Source organism: Ipomoea triloba, chromosome 10, assembly GCF_003576645.1.
Source record: "Ipomoea triloba cultivar NCNSP0323 chromosome 10, ASM357664v1".
Lineage (NCBI taxonomy): Eukaryota > Viridiplantae > Streptophyta > Magnoliopsida > Solanales > Convolvulaceae > Ipomoea > Ipomoea triloba.
In genome coordinates, this window is record NC_044925.1 from 25,992,058 (window position 1) to 26,009,366 (window position 17,309).

At 34.3% G+C, this 17,309-nt stretch overlaps 2 protein-coding genes across 3 annotated transcripts; both read left to right on the forward strand.

Moving 5' to 3' along the window:
* The first annotated feature begins 3,338 nt into the window (after positions 1 to 3,338).
* LOC116032457 (katanin p80 WD40 repeat-containing subunit B1 homolog) lies at positions 3,339 to 11,504 on the forward strand. The gene is made up of 18 exons (XM_031275025.1): positions 3,339 to 3,522; positions 3,762 to 3,892; positions 4,466 to 4,583; positions 4,882 to 5,108; positions 5,193 to 5,295; positions 6,416 to 6,486; positions 6,697 to 6,771; positions 6,851 to 6,994; positions 7,146 to 7,320; positions 7,565 to 8,080; positions 8,735 to 8,859; positions 9,249 to 9,353; positions 9,510 to 9,635; positions 9,886 to 9,960; positions 10,074 to 10,186; positions 10,495 to 10,611; positions 10,729 to 10,797; positions 10,999 to 11,504. The coding sequence occupies exons 1-18, from the start codon at positions 3,492 to 3,494 to the stop codon at positions 11,057 to 11,059; spliced, it is 2,382 nt and encodes a 793-aa protein (XP_031130885.1). The 5' UTR covers positions 3,339 to 3,491; the 3' UTR covers positions 11,060 to 11,504.
* Positions 11,505 to 13,369: 1,865 nt separating this feature from the next.
* Positions 13,370 to 16,707, forward strand: LOC116032458. Of its 2 annotated transcripts, none has more exons than XM_031275026.1 (6): positions 13,370 to 13,735; positions 13,818 to 14,112; positions 14,539 to 14,588; positions 14,872 to 14,949; positions 15,262 to 15,841; positions 15,950 to 16,707. In XM_031275026.1, exons 2-6 carry the CDS (start codon positions 13,966 to 13,968, stop codon positions 16,571 to 16,573), a joined length of 1,479 nt encoding a protein of 492 aa, XP_031130886.1. In that variant the 5' UTR covers positions 13,370 to 13,735; positions 13,818 to 13,965; the 3' UTR covers positions 16,574 to 16,707. The 2 variants fall into 2 exon arrangements, with proteins under 2 accessions (XP_031130886.1, XP_031130887.1); XM_031275027.1 differs by having other exon boundaries at positions 13,911 to 14,112.
* The last annotated feature ends 602 nt before the right edge of the window (positions 16,708 to 17,309 follow it).

The window sequence follows — 17,309 nt, forward strand, 5'->3', positions numbered from 1 at the left end:
TCATGAAAGCTTCTCTTTACCTAAACAAAGCTTGAATAATGAATTGAGGCTAAATTTGAGGAATTGAAGTAAATGGCTTAATGCAACTTATAAGTTTCAGAACTTCATTAGTAGTTTAGTCAAATTTGCATAAGACAAAGCATGAATATATTATATTATATATATAAAAAATACTACTGTTTTACCGCCGTCACTTTCATATGGTAGATTTTATGTTACGGGTCCAAGTCATTCAATTTTATTTTATTTTTTTTTGTTTAGAAATTCGATGTTGACACTATCATTTGAGTGTTCATGGCATGCCTTATGTGATCAGTATTAAATTGACAATTCTAAAAATATTGTGACCTTAACTTAGTGGTAATATTGAAGGTAAATAAACTTGATAATACTTTTATTCTGTAAGAGCATTTTAAATAATGAGTTTTTCTCAATTTTTTAGGCAAGCTAATTGATGTGAACGAAATATGCAACAAATTATATGCTAATGCTAATTTGGATTTGTGCTTCATTTTTTTATTCGAATGATTTTTTCTTCTTTTTTATTAATTGACCTGACAAAAAAATCACATTTTAAATTTATCGATATGATTACTTCTTCTTTTTTTTTTTTTTTTTGCTACATATCGATATGGTTACTCTAATAACCCAATTACTACCCTAATAATTCTCCAATCTCCTTCATGCCTGCAAGTCAGCATTAGCAATGATTTTTCTGCTAATGATAATTATATATAGATTCATACAGGTCACATAGTTACACGAACAATAATAGAAAGTATCATAGTTTCAACTCTTAAGGTCAATATTTAGCATCTAGATACATGAAAACGAAAAATAAAGGAACAAAACTCAAGAAAACATAAAAGTTAAAAAACACGAGAAACACAAACATATATAGGTCCTTAATTCCATGAGAACAAGACTTTAGGTGGGATTTGTGATCTAATCCTCACCATCCAATTAGAAATTCGCACAGTATGAATTTGATTATTAAAATCATGGGATTTGAACTTTTAAAAGACTATCACAATTTTTTTTTAAAAAAATAATATACCATCCAGAAAATAATCACCATCACATCTTACAAAATCAATAACCACACATTAACACATGAATAGAATACGTATTCTTAACAATTTTTTCATCCACCAAAAAGTTAACATTATTTGTTATGTGACACTTTTCCATCATGCATATTATAAAATTTAAAACCTAAAAATTAAAGCTGGTGTGAATTGTCATACTCCTATAGGTGTTTTTGAAAGCTAATGCGTATATTGCGTAATGATTAAATTCCATTTAAAAAAGTCGATTTATTTAAATATTTCTTTATATTTTAGCGAAGATAATCCAACAATTCAATGTTGGAGATGTTTTGTTAATCTATATTTAATTCGAATTATGATATAATAATAGTCTACATGGTATGTTGCACAGCAACTTCCAATAGTTAGCCTTTTTGGATTTCGAGAATAATATATCTTTTTTCACAAATTTATGAAAACCATACAAAATAATGTTTAAAATCGTTTTCCAAGTAAAAAAACTAACAAACAATGAATTATACATATTTAAAAAAAAAATTCATAAATATACTCTTATATTTGTATTATATTGCGTTTCCTTATTTCTCATTTTCGACTTTTTGTGGAACCTAACATAAGTTGATACTTTTTAGTGAGTTGTAAGGATTTGTTTGGATTAATGTATATATGACTATATTTAGAGTTGGAGTCGTCACAAGTTTGGTGACATAAATATGGACTAGTTATCAGGAGCTTATGCTTAGCTGGATTAATGTGATTTCATTATATTGTCATTGAGAGTTAAGTGTTGATTATTACTAAGATAAAATTCATTTTAAATGTTATAGATCCACATTATAACTTGAAACTATTAGATAGCTCTAGTCCACAAAAGGTGAAATTACTCGCCTTTAGGGTCCCTATACATTATTAGCCCAACAGGATAATGAAAGTGTAAATCATGATGACTCAGTGACACATTAAGTAAGAAGACTAGTGTTTAGTGTTCACAATGAGTCCATTATATTAATAAAATTTTCACATTGTAACTGTTATGACTCGATCCGATATCTTTGTCTATAATTTACTACTAAAAATCAATTGAATTGCTTGTGCAAATAAAAACCCTTAAATAAAAATTGAATTGAATATGCTTCATTAAATGTAATTATTAGTACAAAATTCTACACCGAATAAATGGCTGCACAACATGATGTCTTTAAATTTTTTTAAAAACACCTCGATGTGATAAGTACAAAATTCCCCGGTGTGACGACAGGACTAAATGGCTTCACATCTCTTTATTGATGTGATAAGCGTTGCTACATATATGTAATTTCTTTTCTTTTTTTTTTTGTCTGTTTCTCTCGTATGTAAAAAAAATAGTAATAGTAATAATAATAATAATAATAATAGAAGTCAGAATGTTTATTGTCAAAAAAGAAGTCAGAATATTTAAATATGTTTTGACAGAAAAACAAAACAAAAAAGAAAAAAAAAAAGAAAAAGAAAAAAAGAAGAGCATATGAAGCAGTGGCGGGAAATCCACGTTAGTGGCTACGCTGAAATGTTTCTCAAAGACAGTTTTTTAAGTTAAAAATAAAGAACAATATTTTTTTTTTCTTTTTTTACCACAGGTTTCGTAGCAGATGAGCAGATCCGTCGATTCCCATTCAATTCTTGTTAATATTATTTGGATTAGGTCCCATAACACATGATTATTCTAATGCGATTTATAGTGATTGTAAATTATTAAGGAAAAGAAATTACTCAATATACATTTTTGAATACCGACAATAAATTCCTCTCGCGATCCAAAAAAAAATATATGGGACAGATTATATCATATGGACCAAGGTCTACCTTGCATTGTGGGTTCTTGCAAAAAATAATCTTCAGATTCTGTTTATATAGTTGACACGTTGTATTTATAGTTGACAGTTTCTGTACCTGTAACTATCATATTATGTGTCAGCAATTATCAAGTTATATTTGTTTATATTTATAGAAATTATTAATAATAAATACAAAATATATTAACTGAATGTGCATAATTTTTATATCAGTATTCACAATGCAGGTAAATCATGATCCATGGTGTAAGAATGAGAAATATGGTGGTATTTTGGGTGTAGTGGAGGATTAAACGAAACCCATGCAAAAGCTAACATTAGTGTAAATCTTGTTTGTTTTTATCCCAAAACCACTGGTAAATCTCCCTGTTTCACTCTCTCAAAATTACCCAAATGTTTCTCTTCTCCGAAGTAATAAAATAAAATATTCTAAAATGGAAACGCGATTCTCAAAATAGCGACACCGACATACACACGGAAGCATAAAACAGTGCGTTTTCGCTTTCTCTCTGGAGAAATGCCACTCTGTTATCTATCTTCGTGAGGAAATCGGTTGCAACTCTTCACGCCGGACTTTCTGCACTCCGGCGAACTCACTCGTTTCTTCTGAATGGCCAATTCCAAGCGTGGATATAAATTGCGTATCTTTTTTTAACTTTTTAATTAATTATTACTTTTTTTTTTTTTACTCTGTGAATGAAGCTTTGTCCTGTCTCTTGAGCATCGAGATTGCGTGAGGAAGTGTGCTTGATATAAATTTTGATTTTTGAGCTTCCTTCCTTTAGAATGTGGATTTTCATCCATGGGAGCTAAACTGTTTGAAGAATTTTTGCAAAAATAAAAAATGTTCGTTTGTGGTTCTTGACTGAAATGAATGTAGAGGAATTTGTGGCGCATTCGGGGAACGTGAATTGCTTGAGGTTTGGGAAGAAGACATGTCGGTCGTTTGTCACTGGAGGAGATGATCAGACAGTGAATCTGTGGTCGATTGGAAAAGCAACTTCCACGGCTGTAAGTTCAAGTTTTGATCATTTTATATGCTCCGGACTTTCTGATTGTGAGACCAGAATGTATGAATGAACTTGGGAGGAATGTTAGATATAAATATAGTAAGCATGAAGTTATTTTATTTGTTTAAAGTTCTGTGAGGTGACACTGAAATTAGTAGTGATTGTTGTTTGCCAATGGTTTGGTGGAGGCCTGAAGGGTCAAGTCCAGCATCTTGCCTTTCAAAATGTGGCGTTGGTTGCTACACATGTATAAATAAATAAAGTTACGTCTTAGCTACTGGCTATAACTTTTGGTTTAGTGGTAAACGTTTGATCCTAACACCAATCATTGCATTAACAGTCAGTTAATTTTCTGTGATCATCAGTTTCTATATGGCATTCATCAATCAGTAAATGTATATTTGTAAATTGAGCAATCGCAGTCTCATTCTGAAAACTGCTGAATCATAGTTATTGCATTGTAATAGACAGTCTTGTTACCCAAAGAAGACTGATGTTGCAAGTTGGAACTGGGTGTAGTGATAGTGTTTCCCTGGTGTGACCAAGTAATATTTTCTTTTGTTAAATTGCACAGAGCCTCTCTGGACACACGAGTCCAATAGAATCTGTAGCTTTTGATACAGCAGAGGTTTCAGTTGTGGCTGGGGCTTCTTCTGGTTTAATAAAGCTATGGGATCTCGAAGAAACGAAAAGTAAGTTGATTTTTTTTTTCTATCCACTTTACTGTTTCCTGCTTTACAATATCAAGGTGATTTAAGTCAAGTGGCATGTCATTGAGGCAGCATAATATTGGAAGTGTAATAAAAAACTTTTGCTTTGTCGTTTCATGACTAGTTCTTCATTTCAACTGGAAGTATTACAAGCCTCACTGTCTGCAATATGTAGCCTACACATTTACTTCCTACTTTCCTAGTATGATCTTAAATAAATAAATAAATAAAAACTTAACTACAGCTTGATTTTAATCTAGCTATTATTATTGAAGTGTAGTGGTTCGTGCTCTAAGTGGACACAGATCCTATTGCACTGCTGTCGAGTTCCATCCATTCGGTGAGTTTTTTGCTTCTGGTTCCATGGACACTAATTTAAAGATATGGGACATCAGAAAGAAAGGATGCATACACACATACAAAGGTCACATACGAGGAATTAGTACCATAGGATTTACTCCTGATGGTCGGTGGGTAGTTTCTGGCGGATCTGATAATGTTGTTAAGGTGAATTTTATACATGATTTTCAAGACTTTAATTAGACCATTTTCTTTGGTTTCACTATGGCATGAACCTTTACTTTTGGACAGGTGTGGGACCTAACAGCTGGAAAACATTTGCATGATTTCAAGTTACATGAAGGACATATTCGATCTATAGATTTTCATCCTCTTGAGTTTCTTCTGGCAACAGGTGTGAAACCGTTGTATGTGGTTCTATAATAGTGGTATTTTGTGCACACTCATTTATGTGTGTTCTTTTATTTATATGTGCGTGTATGTGCTAGAGTTTTAGGCTTTGATCGTTAACTTTTTATGATTGATATTTTAAAAGGTGAAAGGAGAATACAAGGTGTCATGTGCAAAGCAAGGTGAAGTGTGATCAATACATAAGGGAGGGGCTGCACACACACACACATAATTATATATATAGACACAGATATTATGAAATAAGCAGTATCATCTAGTGACTTGAGAAGATGCTAACAGTCAAGGTGTGCACAAGAAAATAACCCTGAAAAGAACAATAAAAGAGGCACCAAATCTCGAAATCTAAAGCAAGTTTTAACAAAACAATTTGCGATAAGTGATACAATTTGAAAAAGCTTGAACTAAGTGCAGCAGGAAAGGAGGATATTGACTTGCATGTTGCAGCCTGAATGAATGTTCTTGGTTGAGACTAGCTGAAATAGACTCCTTAAATCAATGAATAATCCATCATTTTCCTTCAATTACTGTAGTCCAATGGTCAACAGAAGCCCTATACACAAAAGTTGCAACATATATGATTTGTTTGGTCGGAAACTCAAATTGGAGCAGAAGAAGGAATATATGATTTTTTTCTAATAATAAAACTGGACTTTTATGATGCTAATGATAGATACATTCTCGTAAATTGCACTCTTTATTGCAAGATATCTCCTTAAGGTTGCTTCTCATCCAATATTAAATCGTAGGTATGGAAGATTTGAATACTTTTGATTACCTAAAGTTGCATCTATGTTTTACTTGCATGGAGCATGTGGATCTATTTCTAATCGTATTTATCTATATTTAGTGGTCCAAGGTGAAAAATAACTATATTATCCCTGAATCAATCCTTTGTGAGATACTGAGATCTCAAATTGTAATATAGGGTGTCTGATGGACTTGAATTCCTAATAGGTCATCAAAGATTACATGGTGACTGCTATATTTTATTTGTGCATTATGTAAATCGCTTGAATTAATATGCTTAATGTTTAAGATTTTGTATTTAAGTTCTCTCAAAAGTTATTTTCCCCATCTGTTCAAAATTTTGCACTGTTTTCCAGGTTCAGCAGACCGAACTGTAAAGTTCTGGGATTTGGAAACATTTGAAGTGATTGGGTCTTCTAGACAAGAGGTATGTGAGCCTTTGTCCTTTCATGCATGATTGCTAACCTTTCTTGAATATTTACTAACCCCAGAAAACAGGGTGGGGGGGGGGGGGTGGGGATATTAGAAGCATACACTCATACCAACATTTAACTATTTATTATCAGAATCATCCTCCCATGTCCCAAAACGTATTATCAGAATCATACCTTCACTGCATGACTTCATTTGTTTGCAGACTGCAGGAGTGAGATCAATTTGCTTTCATCCTGATGGAAAGACCTTATTTTGTGGACTAGATGATAGTATGAAGGTTAATTGTAAACATTTTGAATTGCTTTCTTCCTTGTGTTGCAAAATGTATTACCCACACCATCAATTTCCATATTCAGGTGTATTCATGGGAGCCTTTAGTATGTCATGACTCCGTTGATATGGGATGGTCCACACTTGGTGACCTCTGCATCCATGATGGAAAGCTCTTGGGGGGTGCATATTATCAAAATTCTGTTGGAGTTTGGGTAGCAGACATTTCGGTACTCAACTTAATTACATGAAACATAATGTTGTCTCATTCATCACCTTCTCTCTTTTCTTTATCATCCTTTCTTTGCATCATGAACTTGATTTGTTTATTTATTTATTTTGTATACCTTTTATATGATTTATCTTTCCTTTTCTTGTTAGCTCATTGGACCCTTTGCTGCTTGTGTAAATCCCGAGCGAAATAGTGACTTGGAGCTGAAAGATCACCCCAAGGAATGTAATTTGGAGGGGTTAGGGAGCAATAGTTCAAATTCAAGTCCTTGCTGCACATCTACTGATAATGATTGTACTGAGATAAAGAATATATATGTTGACAGTAAGTTGTTGATGCACTAACTTGTTACGCCCTTGCTCAAAAATTAAAAAAATTGCTGCATGCCTGCATTGTGGAATTCCAAAGTTATCAATTATATTCACATATTCAGATTATCTTTCTGGTTGTACTCCCCTTTCAACATCATTTTGTGCCATAATTGTAAGGTTTTAAAGGTTCAATTTTCAGATCCATAGTCTGTTGTAACATTATATTTTTGAAGACTAAAATTTACTCTTACGTACAGGTGAAATACCTGTAACTACAAAGAAACTCGGTTCTCCTCTTGCTCCCAAAGCCATACACCCTTCAGATTCTAAGGACAGTGATCTGTCAACTCTGAATCAGAATTCAGATGTAGGGTTACATTCTAAGACCAATGAAGCTGTCAAAAATAAATCTTTCATTCTGCCAAATGTTGTGCCTCGGGACAGTCCACAAGGAAAAAACTCGCCCAGTTCCAGAAGGGAGGCAATTTCATTTACCAGGGCCACTGCTGGTATGCTGCCAAAGCCACCTCGTTTAAGGCAATCATCAAGCAAAAAGTTTGATATTGAGAAGGTGTCTACAACGCTTGAATCTGAGCACATGGACAATTTGGCAGCTGCAATAGACAACAAAAAAGATTTTAATTTCCAAAGCCGCCTTATAGCAGATGATAATGCTAGGGATTCCTCCGAGGAAAATGACTCAACTGTCAAGAATGGTGCAGAGAGGTCTGAGAAAAACTTGTTAAAATCAGAAATTCCATATCAGAACAATGGTCAGTTCCTCAATCTTATTTTGTTATCCACTGGCATCCAGTTTTCTTTGGTTACCCTTTTCCTGGTGACATATTGACATATACTCTTTATTCCTAAATCCTAATAAATGTAGTATTATTCAAAAAAATAATTCTAGTGACTTTTTTTTGGGTGAAGCAAGCATGCTACATTTACGGAAATTCCATCATACTTCTAACCATTTTAACCCTAACCTAACAGAGAGGCTACAGTTAATACAGCCACAAAAGTCAAGGGATGACAATTAGGCAATTTTCAAGTCAAGGATCCAAAATAAAGAATTTCTCATCTTTGTTGTATAGAATTCTTTTTATACATCATAGCACTTAGTTAAAATGTAATTGGTCATTGCTGGTAAAAAAAAAAAAAAAAGGAGAGAGATTCCTGGAGTCTAAAAAAAAAAAAAAAAAAAAAAAGTTTGGAAATATTATTATGTGGTGGCACATATATATACAACTGAAATTTCATAGAAACTTAATCTATTCCTATTTCAAAATGTATCATTTGTGCCTTGAAATGCATCTAGTGTTAGAACTTTCTTAGACCCCTGTCACCCTGTGGCTATCAGATACAAGTAAATACACTTTACAAGGGCATATTGAATCTAAAATAAATTTTGCTATTTTTATTGGCAGTGCCAGCTGTGCAAGGAAGGACACGCAATCTGGTTGAGAGAAGAGTAAGATTGCAAGCCTTTGACATTACTCCTGATACAGTTCCTTATTCTAAACAAGTGAAAGCAAAAAAATCCCCTTTGCTGGTAAGATTTTGTGCTTCTTTCTATGTTTCCTTCTTTTATTATGCCTACAAAGCATCATATATGGAGGGAAGTAAAACTAGAAGAACTATTGCATTAAGATTTTTTTTGTACTAATAGGGGCACTCCGGGTTTGATATAAGAGGAAGTTTGAAAGCTGATGGTGCTTTTACTCCAAGATACAATCCCTAATTTTAAACCTAATAAACATAACCATCCCCTTCATTAGTAGGATCTTGTGCTTCTTTCAGTATTATCCATTCTTGCTACGTAATTGTGTCCAATATAATGGGGTAGAACAGAATGTAAGGAAGTTTCATAGAAACATGTTTAATGTACTGATGGTGGCAATAATCTGCACTGACCTTCTGTTTTATTGAAATTGTTTTTAGCTTGAGAAGTTTGATACAAGACGAAGGTTGAAAAATGATGCTAACTGTATTCCTGATACAGTTTCTTATGCAAAACCTGAGGAAGCAAAAGCAACCCCATTGCCTGTACAATATTACACTTATTTTTATTCTTCTATTTATGCAGTTTTTAGTAGTAAAAATATAAATTCTTTATTTAAAACCTTTTCTATCTTGTTCTTTATATTATTTTGGCTAACACATAGTTATTCAAACATCCTTGTGCTAATTGAGTGCATGCAGATTACTAATCAGCAAACTATGGGAAGTGCTGAGACAGCTGAATGTGATAATAGTATCATTGAAAATTTGATGCAAAGCCATGACATATTATTAAGTACATTTAGATTGCGCCTTACAAAATTGCAGGTAACTTTTAGTTTGATAATTCAGAATTGTTTGTAATACTTCCTTTTGCTCAGCTACTTGCAACTTATATTTAAATACTAATTTATGTGTTACTAATGATCCTTAGACTTGGCTCATCTATTTCCAACTTGGTATCTGTCTGTGCTTTAATTAGTTTTTGCTTTAGCTATACGCTAAGCTTCCATGAAATTTCAACAATCTGTTTTCTCAACTTTATGTCTTTGATAACAATCTTATGAATAACTTACAGGTTGTTCGGCACTTCTGGGAAAAGAATGATATTAGGGGTGCTATCGGTGCCTTGAGGAAGTTGCCAGATCAATCTGTAAGTATTTGATGGAAAATATTCCTTCATTTTTCTTAAGTTTGTTACTATGAATTCCAATAAGAAAAGAATTTTTTTCATGCATTTCTTAAACTATTGTCCTTGTCATGCAGGCACAAGCCGACATACTTAGTGTTCTCACGGATAGAATGGAGATTATTACGCTGGACCTATTTACTGCCTTGCTTCCTGTGCTATTGGACTTGCTAGATAGCAAGGTTGAAAGGTACCGTGACTAAGTCTATTCTATGAGTCTATATTCCGCCATTTTATGTGATATGATCAAGCCATTCTTATAACTGAATTCTTAAATTTGTCTTACAGTTCTTTTGGGAGTCTGGATTCTTTTCATTTTTCAGTTTCCTTTTTGTTTTCTTATTCTAGCATGATAAATATTTATCAAACTGATGTTATATGTGCCTATAATTAAGCGAAATGCAAAATGCTGGTTCTTTTTCTTGTTCATTCTGCTCTAATAACATTTTACTTGGCCTATTATAATCCCTATTTCTCTTTGTATTTCTGTTTTCATAGGCATGCACACATTTCTTTGGAAATGCTACTGAAGCTCGTGGCAGTCTTCGGTCCAGTAGTCCAATCAGCGGTTTCAGCACCTCCGCCTGTAGGCGTCGATCTTCATGCAGAGGAAAGGTATGGTTGAGCCAAGAAACCGATTATACTTCCCTTTATTCTTCCTTTACCTTGTGGTTGGCAGTAAATCCAACAAAAGGGACTAGGTAATAAGGGATTTTGCTCTTTGTACTGCAGAATCGAGTGTTGCAGACAGTGCATTGCGCATTTTCAAATCATCCAGAACACTATTCCAGCACTTATACAGTAAGTACCCTTTCTTGAAATGGTAACTGAGAAGTCGAGAATGCTCTGTTTTTTTTGAAACACGCAGAATGGTAACCGTGGAGTCTCTACCACTGCACTTTTTGTCCAAATGCAAATTTACACCGACAAAATCATTAAAACTCTCGTGTAGATCTCGCCACTCATCTCTATCTCGTATTCTCGTGTAAATTGTATTTGTAGGAGAGGCGGTTCGCTGGCAAAATGTGCACATCAACTAAACCTCGTTCTTCAGCAACCATAGTCTGCTTCATCCTCAGTATATCCATTCCAGTCTAAAACCAAAAGAACAGTATAGCAACTCCACCTTCCTAACAAGTTACTCATGAATGAATGCCTTTTTCCCAACAATTTGGATATCATAGTATTGCCTAAAAGTGTTCTCGGATCTATATAGTGTATCCCTGCTGCTGAGTTGACAAGCAAAGGTAACGCTTTTCGCGCAGTTTCAGGTCTGTAGATAGTTGCAAGAAGAATATGAACTGAAGTTTGTATGTATACTTCTGTCAGCAGTGCATATATAGTCATGTAGATCATGTAATAGTCAAGTTCAATGAGATGTATAGGTAGCTATCCCAGTAGTTCATGAAATGTATAGTTCACTTGGCTGAATTACTTGGGTATGAAATATTGAAATGTGTATTACTTTTGAGATAAATCACACTAGGAAGACTTTGTTTGATGAGCAAGTCGAGAAAGTGTTAGTAAGAAAAAAATACAATTTCTTAACTTACAAACAGAAAAAAAATAAATAAAAAAATCCATGACCTTTAATTCAAAAATTAAATTATTTTATGGAAAATGAGATATTTTATGAAAATTATTTTACGAAAAACATTTTTTAGATTTCCAACGAATTCTAAATGAAATCTCTAAATCCGTCCCTGCAATTAGGTGTGAGGCATGGCTAATAATATGTAAGAGAATACTCATATGAGTTATATCATTACTAGTTACCATACTACACGCGCATTGCAATATCAATGCAATATTATCAAATTTTCTATAAAAGTAAATATTTCAAGAATTCATAAATATGACCTATGGTAGAAATAATTGATTAACTGGTTGAATAACAGTTTTAAAGGGAAACACCATCACTGGAAGTAGATAATACCCAAATATAATTTTTGCAACACAAAACTCTATTAATTTGACCAGTTGACATGATCCATGCTTCCTCTTGTTGTCACTTCCGCCATAAATAATTTCTTGATTAATTAATCAAAGTTCATGTTAAATATTATATTATATTTTTTAATACACTCTAACATATTCATAGTATATGTTCAATAATTATGTCAATTTTGATTAAGATGGGAAAGAATAATAAATAGTTAGCTGAATATTTTGTTACTAAAATTTACACTGACGAAATGCATGATTATTTAAAAAAAAAAGTAAATTATATAATGAGGGTAAAGTAGAATTAAAAAAAAAATCAAAATAATATTAACCATTTATTTTAGCTAACAATTACTCTAACATTTTTTAGTTCCCATTAGAGACTTAACTTTATTGACTTTTATTAAGTTTGTAGACGTGTATATAAAAATATATTAAGATATGCGATGACTGTAAATTTATTATGTTTGTAGACGTGTATATAAAAAATATATTAAGATATGCGATGACTGTAAATTGAGTCAATGATGACAGTGAACATCGACAAGTAGATCGCTAAAACGTAATGCAATAAATAATTGAAAAAGAAAGTAGATCGGCAGATGAAATTAAATTTTGTTTTCGATAACATCAAAATGAAATTATTTATATGTAAAGAAATTTCTATAATATTGATCATAATGTAGAATCGGGTTTAATGTGAAGAGATTATGTACATTTGTATTGACAAAAATTAGACATATCGGACATAATATATAAAAATAATAGAATGTAGAATCTAATTAACTAAACTTTTGCACTATACAATAATATTATATCCTGTTTGAGGCGATGAAGAAAACATCAATTACCACTTGAGGATGTGCATTAAATAAATACGTTGTTATGTAATATATTGTGTGTGTGTGTCGGGCGCGGGGACCAAACTATAATATACTCATGATAAAATTAAACCCGATTTTAACTTTACATATCAAAAAATAAATGGATTAGATCAATTTTTTTTATAATGTTGCATTTTCATAATTATCGTCAATTTTATCGTGTAATTTTTAACATTAAATTGTATACTTCTAGATATTTTTAAAAAACAAACATTATGTTACTAAAATGTGCACAATAAAATATTAAAAAGAGCATATTTTGTCTCACACAAATTTTTGCTATATATATATATATACACTCCGTATATATAAAAGCACCGAGAATGAATTAATAATGTTACCCACGGCACCTTAATGAAATCAATACAAACTATATGATTGGTTTTACATTTACCAACGATCTAAGATCACGCCACGTTGAAACAATTCGAAACATCACACGATACGAGGAGGAGGAGGACATGCGTGTCAAATTTCAAAAGACAGGGTCATTTCGGTAATCTCAAGTGCGGAAGCCCAAAAAAGCGCCATCTCGCTCAGAGAGAGTGAGAGAGAGAGAGGGAGAGAGAAATGGAAAAAGGAAGAGATTACCGAAATGGCAAAATCTGAGATTCCGATGGAGGGAGAGAGAAAGAGAGAGAGAGAGAGTATAAATATCTGTTGATTTCGTCTTCGTCTTCCATGTTTTTCGCATTGAGAAATTTGGATTGGGATTGTTGAAATTCATCGTTTTCTTCTTCTTCTTCGCCACCTGATTAAAAAAAAAAAAAAAAAAAAGAGAAAAAAAAATTCTCAAATACTTTCAACTCATTTTCTCCCCCGTGCCGTACCCCACAAGAATTGAAAATTCCCAAAACCGCCCGCCAAAATCCCGCCTTTTGCATCCCGCAATCAAAAAATTCTATTTCCAGGTTTTTCCCAATTTCCATTTCCTCCTTTATTAGCCTCCTCGCCGCCGTCTTTCTTTTGATTTCATTTTCTCGGCGAAAAAAGTTCGCCTTTGCAGGCGGTTGCGCGTGCTCCAGAAGTTTCCTAAAACCGGAGCGTTTTTTGTTTTCTGTTTTCTATTTTTTTAAATTGCAAAAGGTGGTGGGAATTATCTGGGCCGTCCACGTGGGAATTGAAGAATTTTCCGTCCACGATGGTGGTGGGGCCGAAGATGAGGTGGGGCACCTGGGAGGAGCTTATCCTCGGCGGTGCCGTTCTCCGGCACGGTACGGACGACTGGAACGTCGTCGCTTCGGAGCTCCGGGCCCGGACGGTCTACCCGAACAACTTCACCCCCGAGGTTAGAACTATGTATCTTTTTCATATTGTTTGCTACATTAATTTCAACATGATTAATATATTTGATTATGTTTTTATGTACATTTTCAATGTTTGGATAATCATATTCAAAATGTTGTTATATGTTGTTATATATTTTCTTATGGAAATAAAATCTTTCATAATTTCAAAGGAAAAGAAAAATGTGAAAGTTTATATAGAGACAAGTCCTAAATGCACCAAGTTGAAAGCTTTATTGCAGAAGATGATCAAAATTAATGATCTTATACAGTATCTGTAACCATACATTGGTCTGTAAATGCATGTAAGCGGGAGAAATTATCGAAAAAGTATGAAATTTGGGTGTGAATTTGTGAAGAGAGGAATGCTTATGTTGTTGCATTTGCGTTTGAATTTGATTGAAAGTTTGAAACTTTTACGATTACAGGCTTGCAAGGCCAGGTATGAGGATTTGCGAAAGCAGTACTCTGGCTGCAAGTAAGTTATGTGATTCAATTTCATTACGTGTTGTTGTAACTATCGAATAATGATTCATATGATCCAAAACTTGTGCCGTTTGTGCTTGGACAAGGGTTTGGTGCTTAGGTTGGTTCAATCGTTTGTATGCGTTATGTCTTTGGCTCTGTAACTGAAGATTGATTTGTCAGAGAAATGGAAAATTCAGTGAAAGCTTAGTTTAATTGATCTATTAGGGTTTTGTATTTTTGTTATGTTATGTGTTGTGCACTAATAAATTTGCTGCTCTTACTTTATCTCTCAGGTTTTGGTTTGAAGAGCTAAGAAAGCGGCGAATTGAAGAACTGAAACAGGAATTGGAGAGATCTGAAGGTTCGATTGGGTTAGTAATCTTCTTCCGTTTCGATTGAGGTTAAACTATATGGAACTTTGGATATGCAAAGTATATTAGTTTCGACTTTCGAGTGTCATCACTACTGCATACAATCACGTTTTTATGTTCTTGGTGCCAGCATCTTCATCAGTCTTAAGCACAATTTCTCGGATTTCTCTTTTTGACTCTCAAATCAATTACATTTCTTACCAATTAGTTGTTTTCTTATTCTTAGCATGAGAATTTATTTATTTTTTCAACAAATGTGTGTTTTGCGATATGTAATTCCGTTACCTTGTATTTTCTCCATTTCCATCTCAGATCGCTCAAGTCAAAGATAGAAATTCTAAAGGCCAAGAGAGAACGTTCAGGCCAAGCTGAATCGCCTGTTCCTTTGGTAAAATCCGAGGCCGTTGAGTTATTCCAAAAGGAGGGATCCAAGGACGGCCTATCCGCGGGCAGCTTCACCCAAAATATCAGAACAGATGAGTCGCATGAATGTCAAATTCCCGCTTTGACATCGGCCACAGAGACCGAGTCGAAGATGGAAGGATCCGAGAGTTGTGAGCGGGAGAAAGTGCCGAGCATAAGCAAACTGGCGTGTAATAAACACGGAGGGACCGTGAAGAAGAGAAGAGGTAACAGAAAGAGGAAGGACCGAGTTTGGGATTCCAAAGAAGGGAGCATTGGCGAGAGCGAAAACGTGTGTTCAACGAGTGCTGCCTCGATTTCTCCCAGCAAGGAAGCGTCAGTCGGCTATGACCAGACTAGAAGACCTTCCAGCGTCGATAATCATAAAGGAAGCTTGTGTAGTGTGAAGAACAACGGCTTGATGGATGTCTTCAACAACATTGCACAGAGAGAACCCGCGTTGGTCTTTAGGCATCGCCTCGATAGTCAGGTATTATTAAGCGTTTAAGTCTTTAAAACCGCTTTTTCTATGTTCTTATGCCAGATTTTTATGCCATCTGTGAACTCACATTCATGTTCCACCACGAATGGGCCCCAGAAGCGAGCGAGGTACAAGAAAATAATCAGACGCCACATGGACATGGAAACAATAAGATCAAAACTAGCAACCCTTTCGATCAAATCATCCGTAGAACTCTTCAGGGACCTGCTTTTACTGGCAAACAATGCCCTCGTATTCTACTCAAAGAGAACTCGGGAATACAAAGCAGCTCTGGCCCTGAGAGATCTCGTCACCAAAGCATACCGCCAGCATCAGTACAGAGGGCCCTACACCAAAACCGCCTTCGTTCTCCTCCCTCTGCCAACCATATGCTGTCCTCCCGTGAAGCCACGAAGCGCCAGGCCCCGCCCAACCAAGCAAAGAATTCCAGCCATGTTGCAGAACAACAACAACAACAAGAATGCTGTTCCTAGGTCACTTGAAGGGCTCAAAAGACCGAGTGACCCTGATTCAAGCCCTCCTTTGCAATCACTCGTGACAGCAAAGAAAGGCTTCAAGCAACCCGGGAAGGCGGGGAAGCGCGCATCGGGGAATCAAGTTTTTCGCCATCGAGCTTCGGAGAAGGAAGATTCATTGCATAAAACTATGCCAAAGGGAGAGATGGGATCTAAGCCGCTTGTACTGAAGGAAAGGAAAATGACCCGGCAAAGACTGAATTAAGGTGAACACCAAATTTTCTGGCCAACTGAATATTCCTTTTTTCCGGCCAGTATAATTGTTTAGCTTAGAACTGTGAAACAATGTACATTTTCCCCCCTTTTTAGTTCATAATGGAATTTTTTTTTAGAATGTCATACTAAGAATTAAATTGATTGAAGGTAGAAATCCACAAATAAAGCAGTATATATTTCCCAATATTAGTCAAGCCCAATTTGGCATATAGGCCCAACTTCCTATTTGGGCCTAAGATTCATTCCTTGATATTGTGTTTGATGTCTAATTGAACTCAGCCCATCTGGTCTAGACATGAGTTGAAGACTTGAAGTCTTTGCTGGTAAAATATGTAGTAAAAAAAAAAAGGGTAATTCCATTCCAGGTTTAGTAATCACAAGACTTTAATACTTTTTTGTCGAGCTTGTCATACATGAATTTTTAGTGTGGTTTACCTCTCCGGTGTTATTTGCAGGCTATTACATAAGAGCGGAATTTATTTAATGCATATCCTTGTATAGCGATTTCGAGATTCCCTTGTAATCTAAAAAAAAAAAAAGAAAAAAAATAAGGTATTTCAGAATACTTTGAAATATATTTTATATATGTATATCAGTATATGGAGTAAGTTTGTAGTTGTTAACAGGCAAAAACCTCACCAGTTAAACCTAACATTTTGTAGGATTACATGTTGACTTCTTTAAAATGTCATTATACATAAGAAAATTATAAAATTTAAATAATA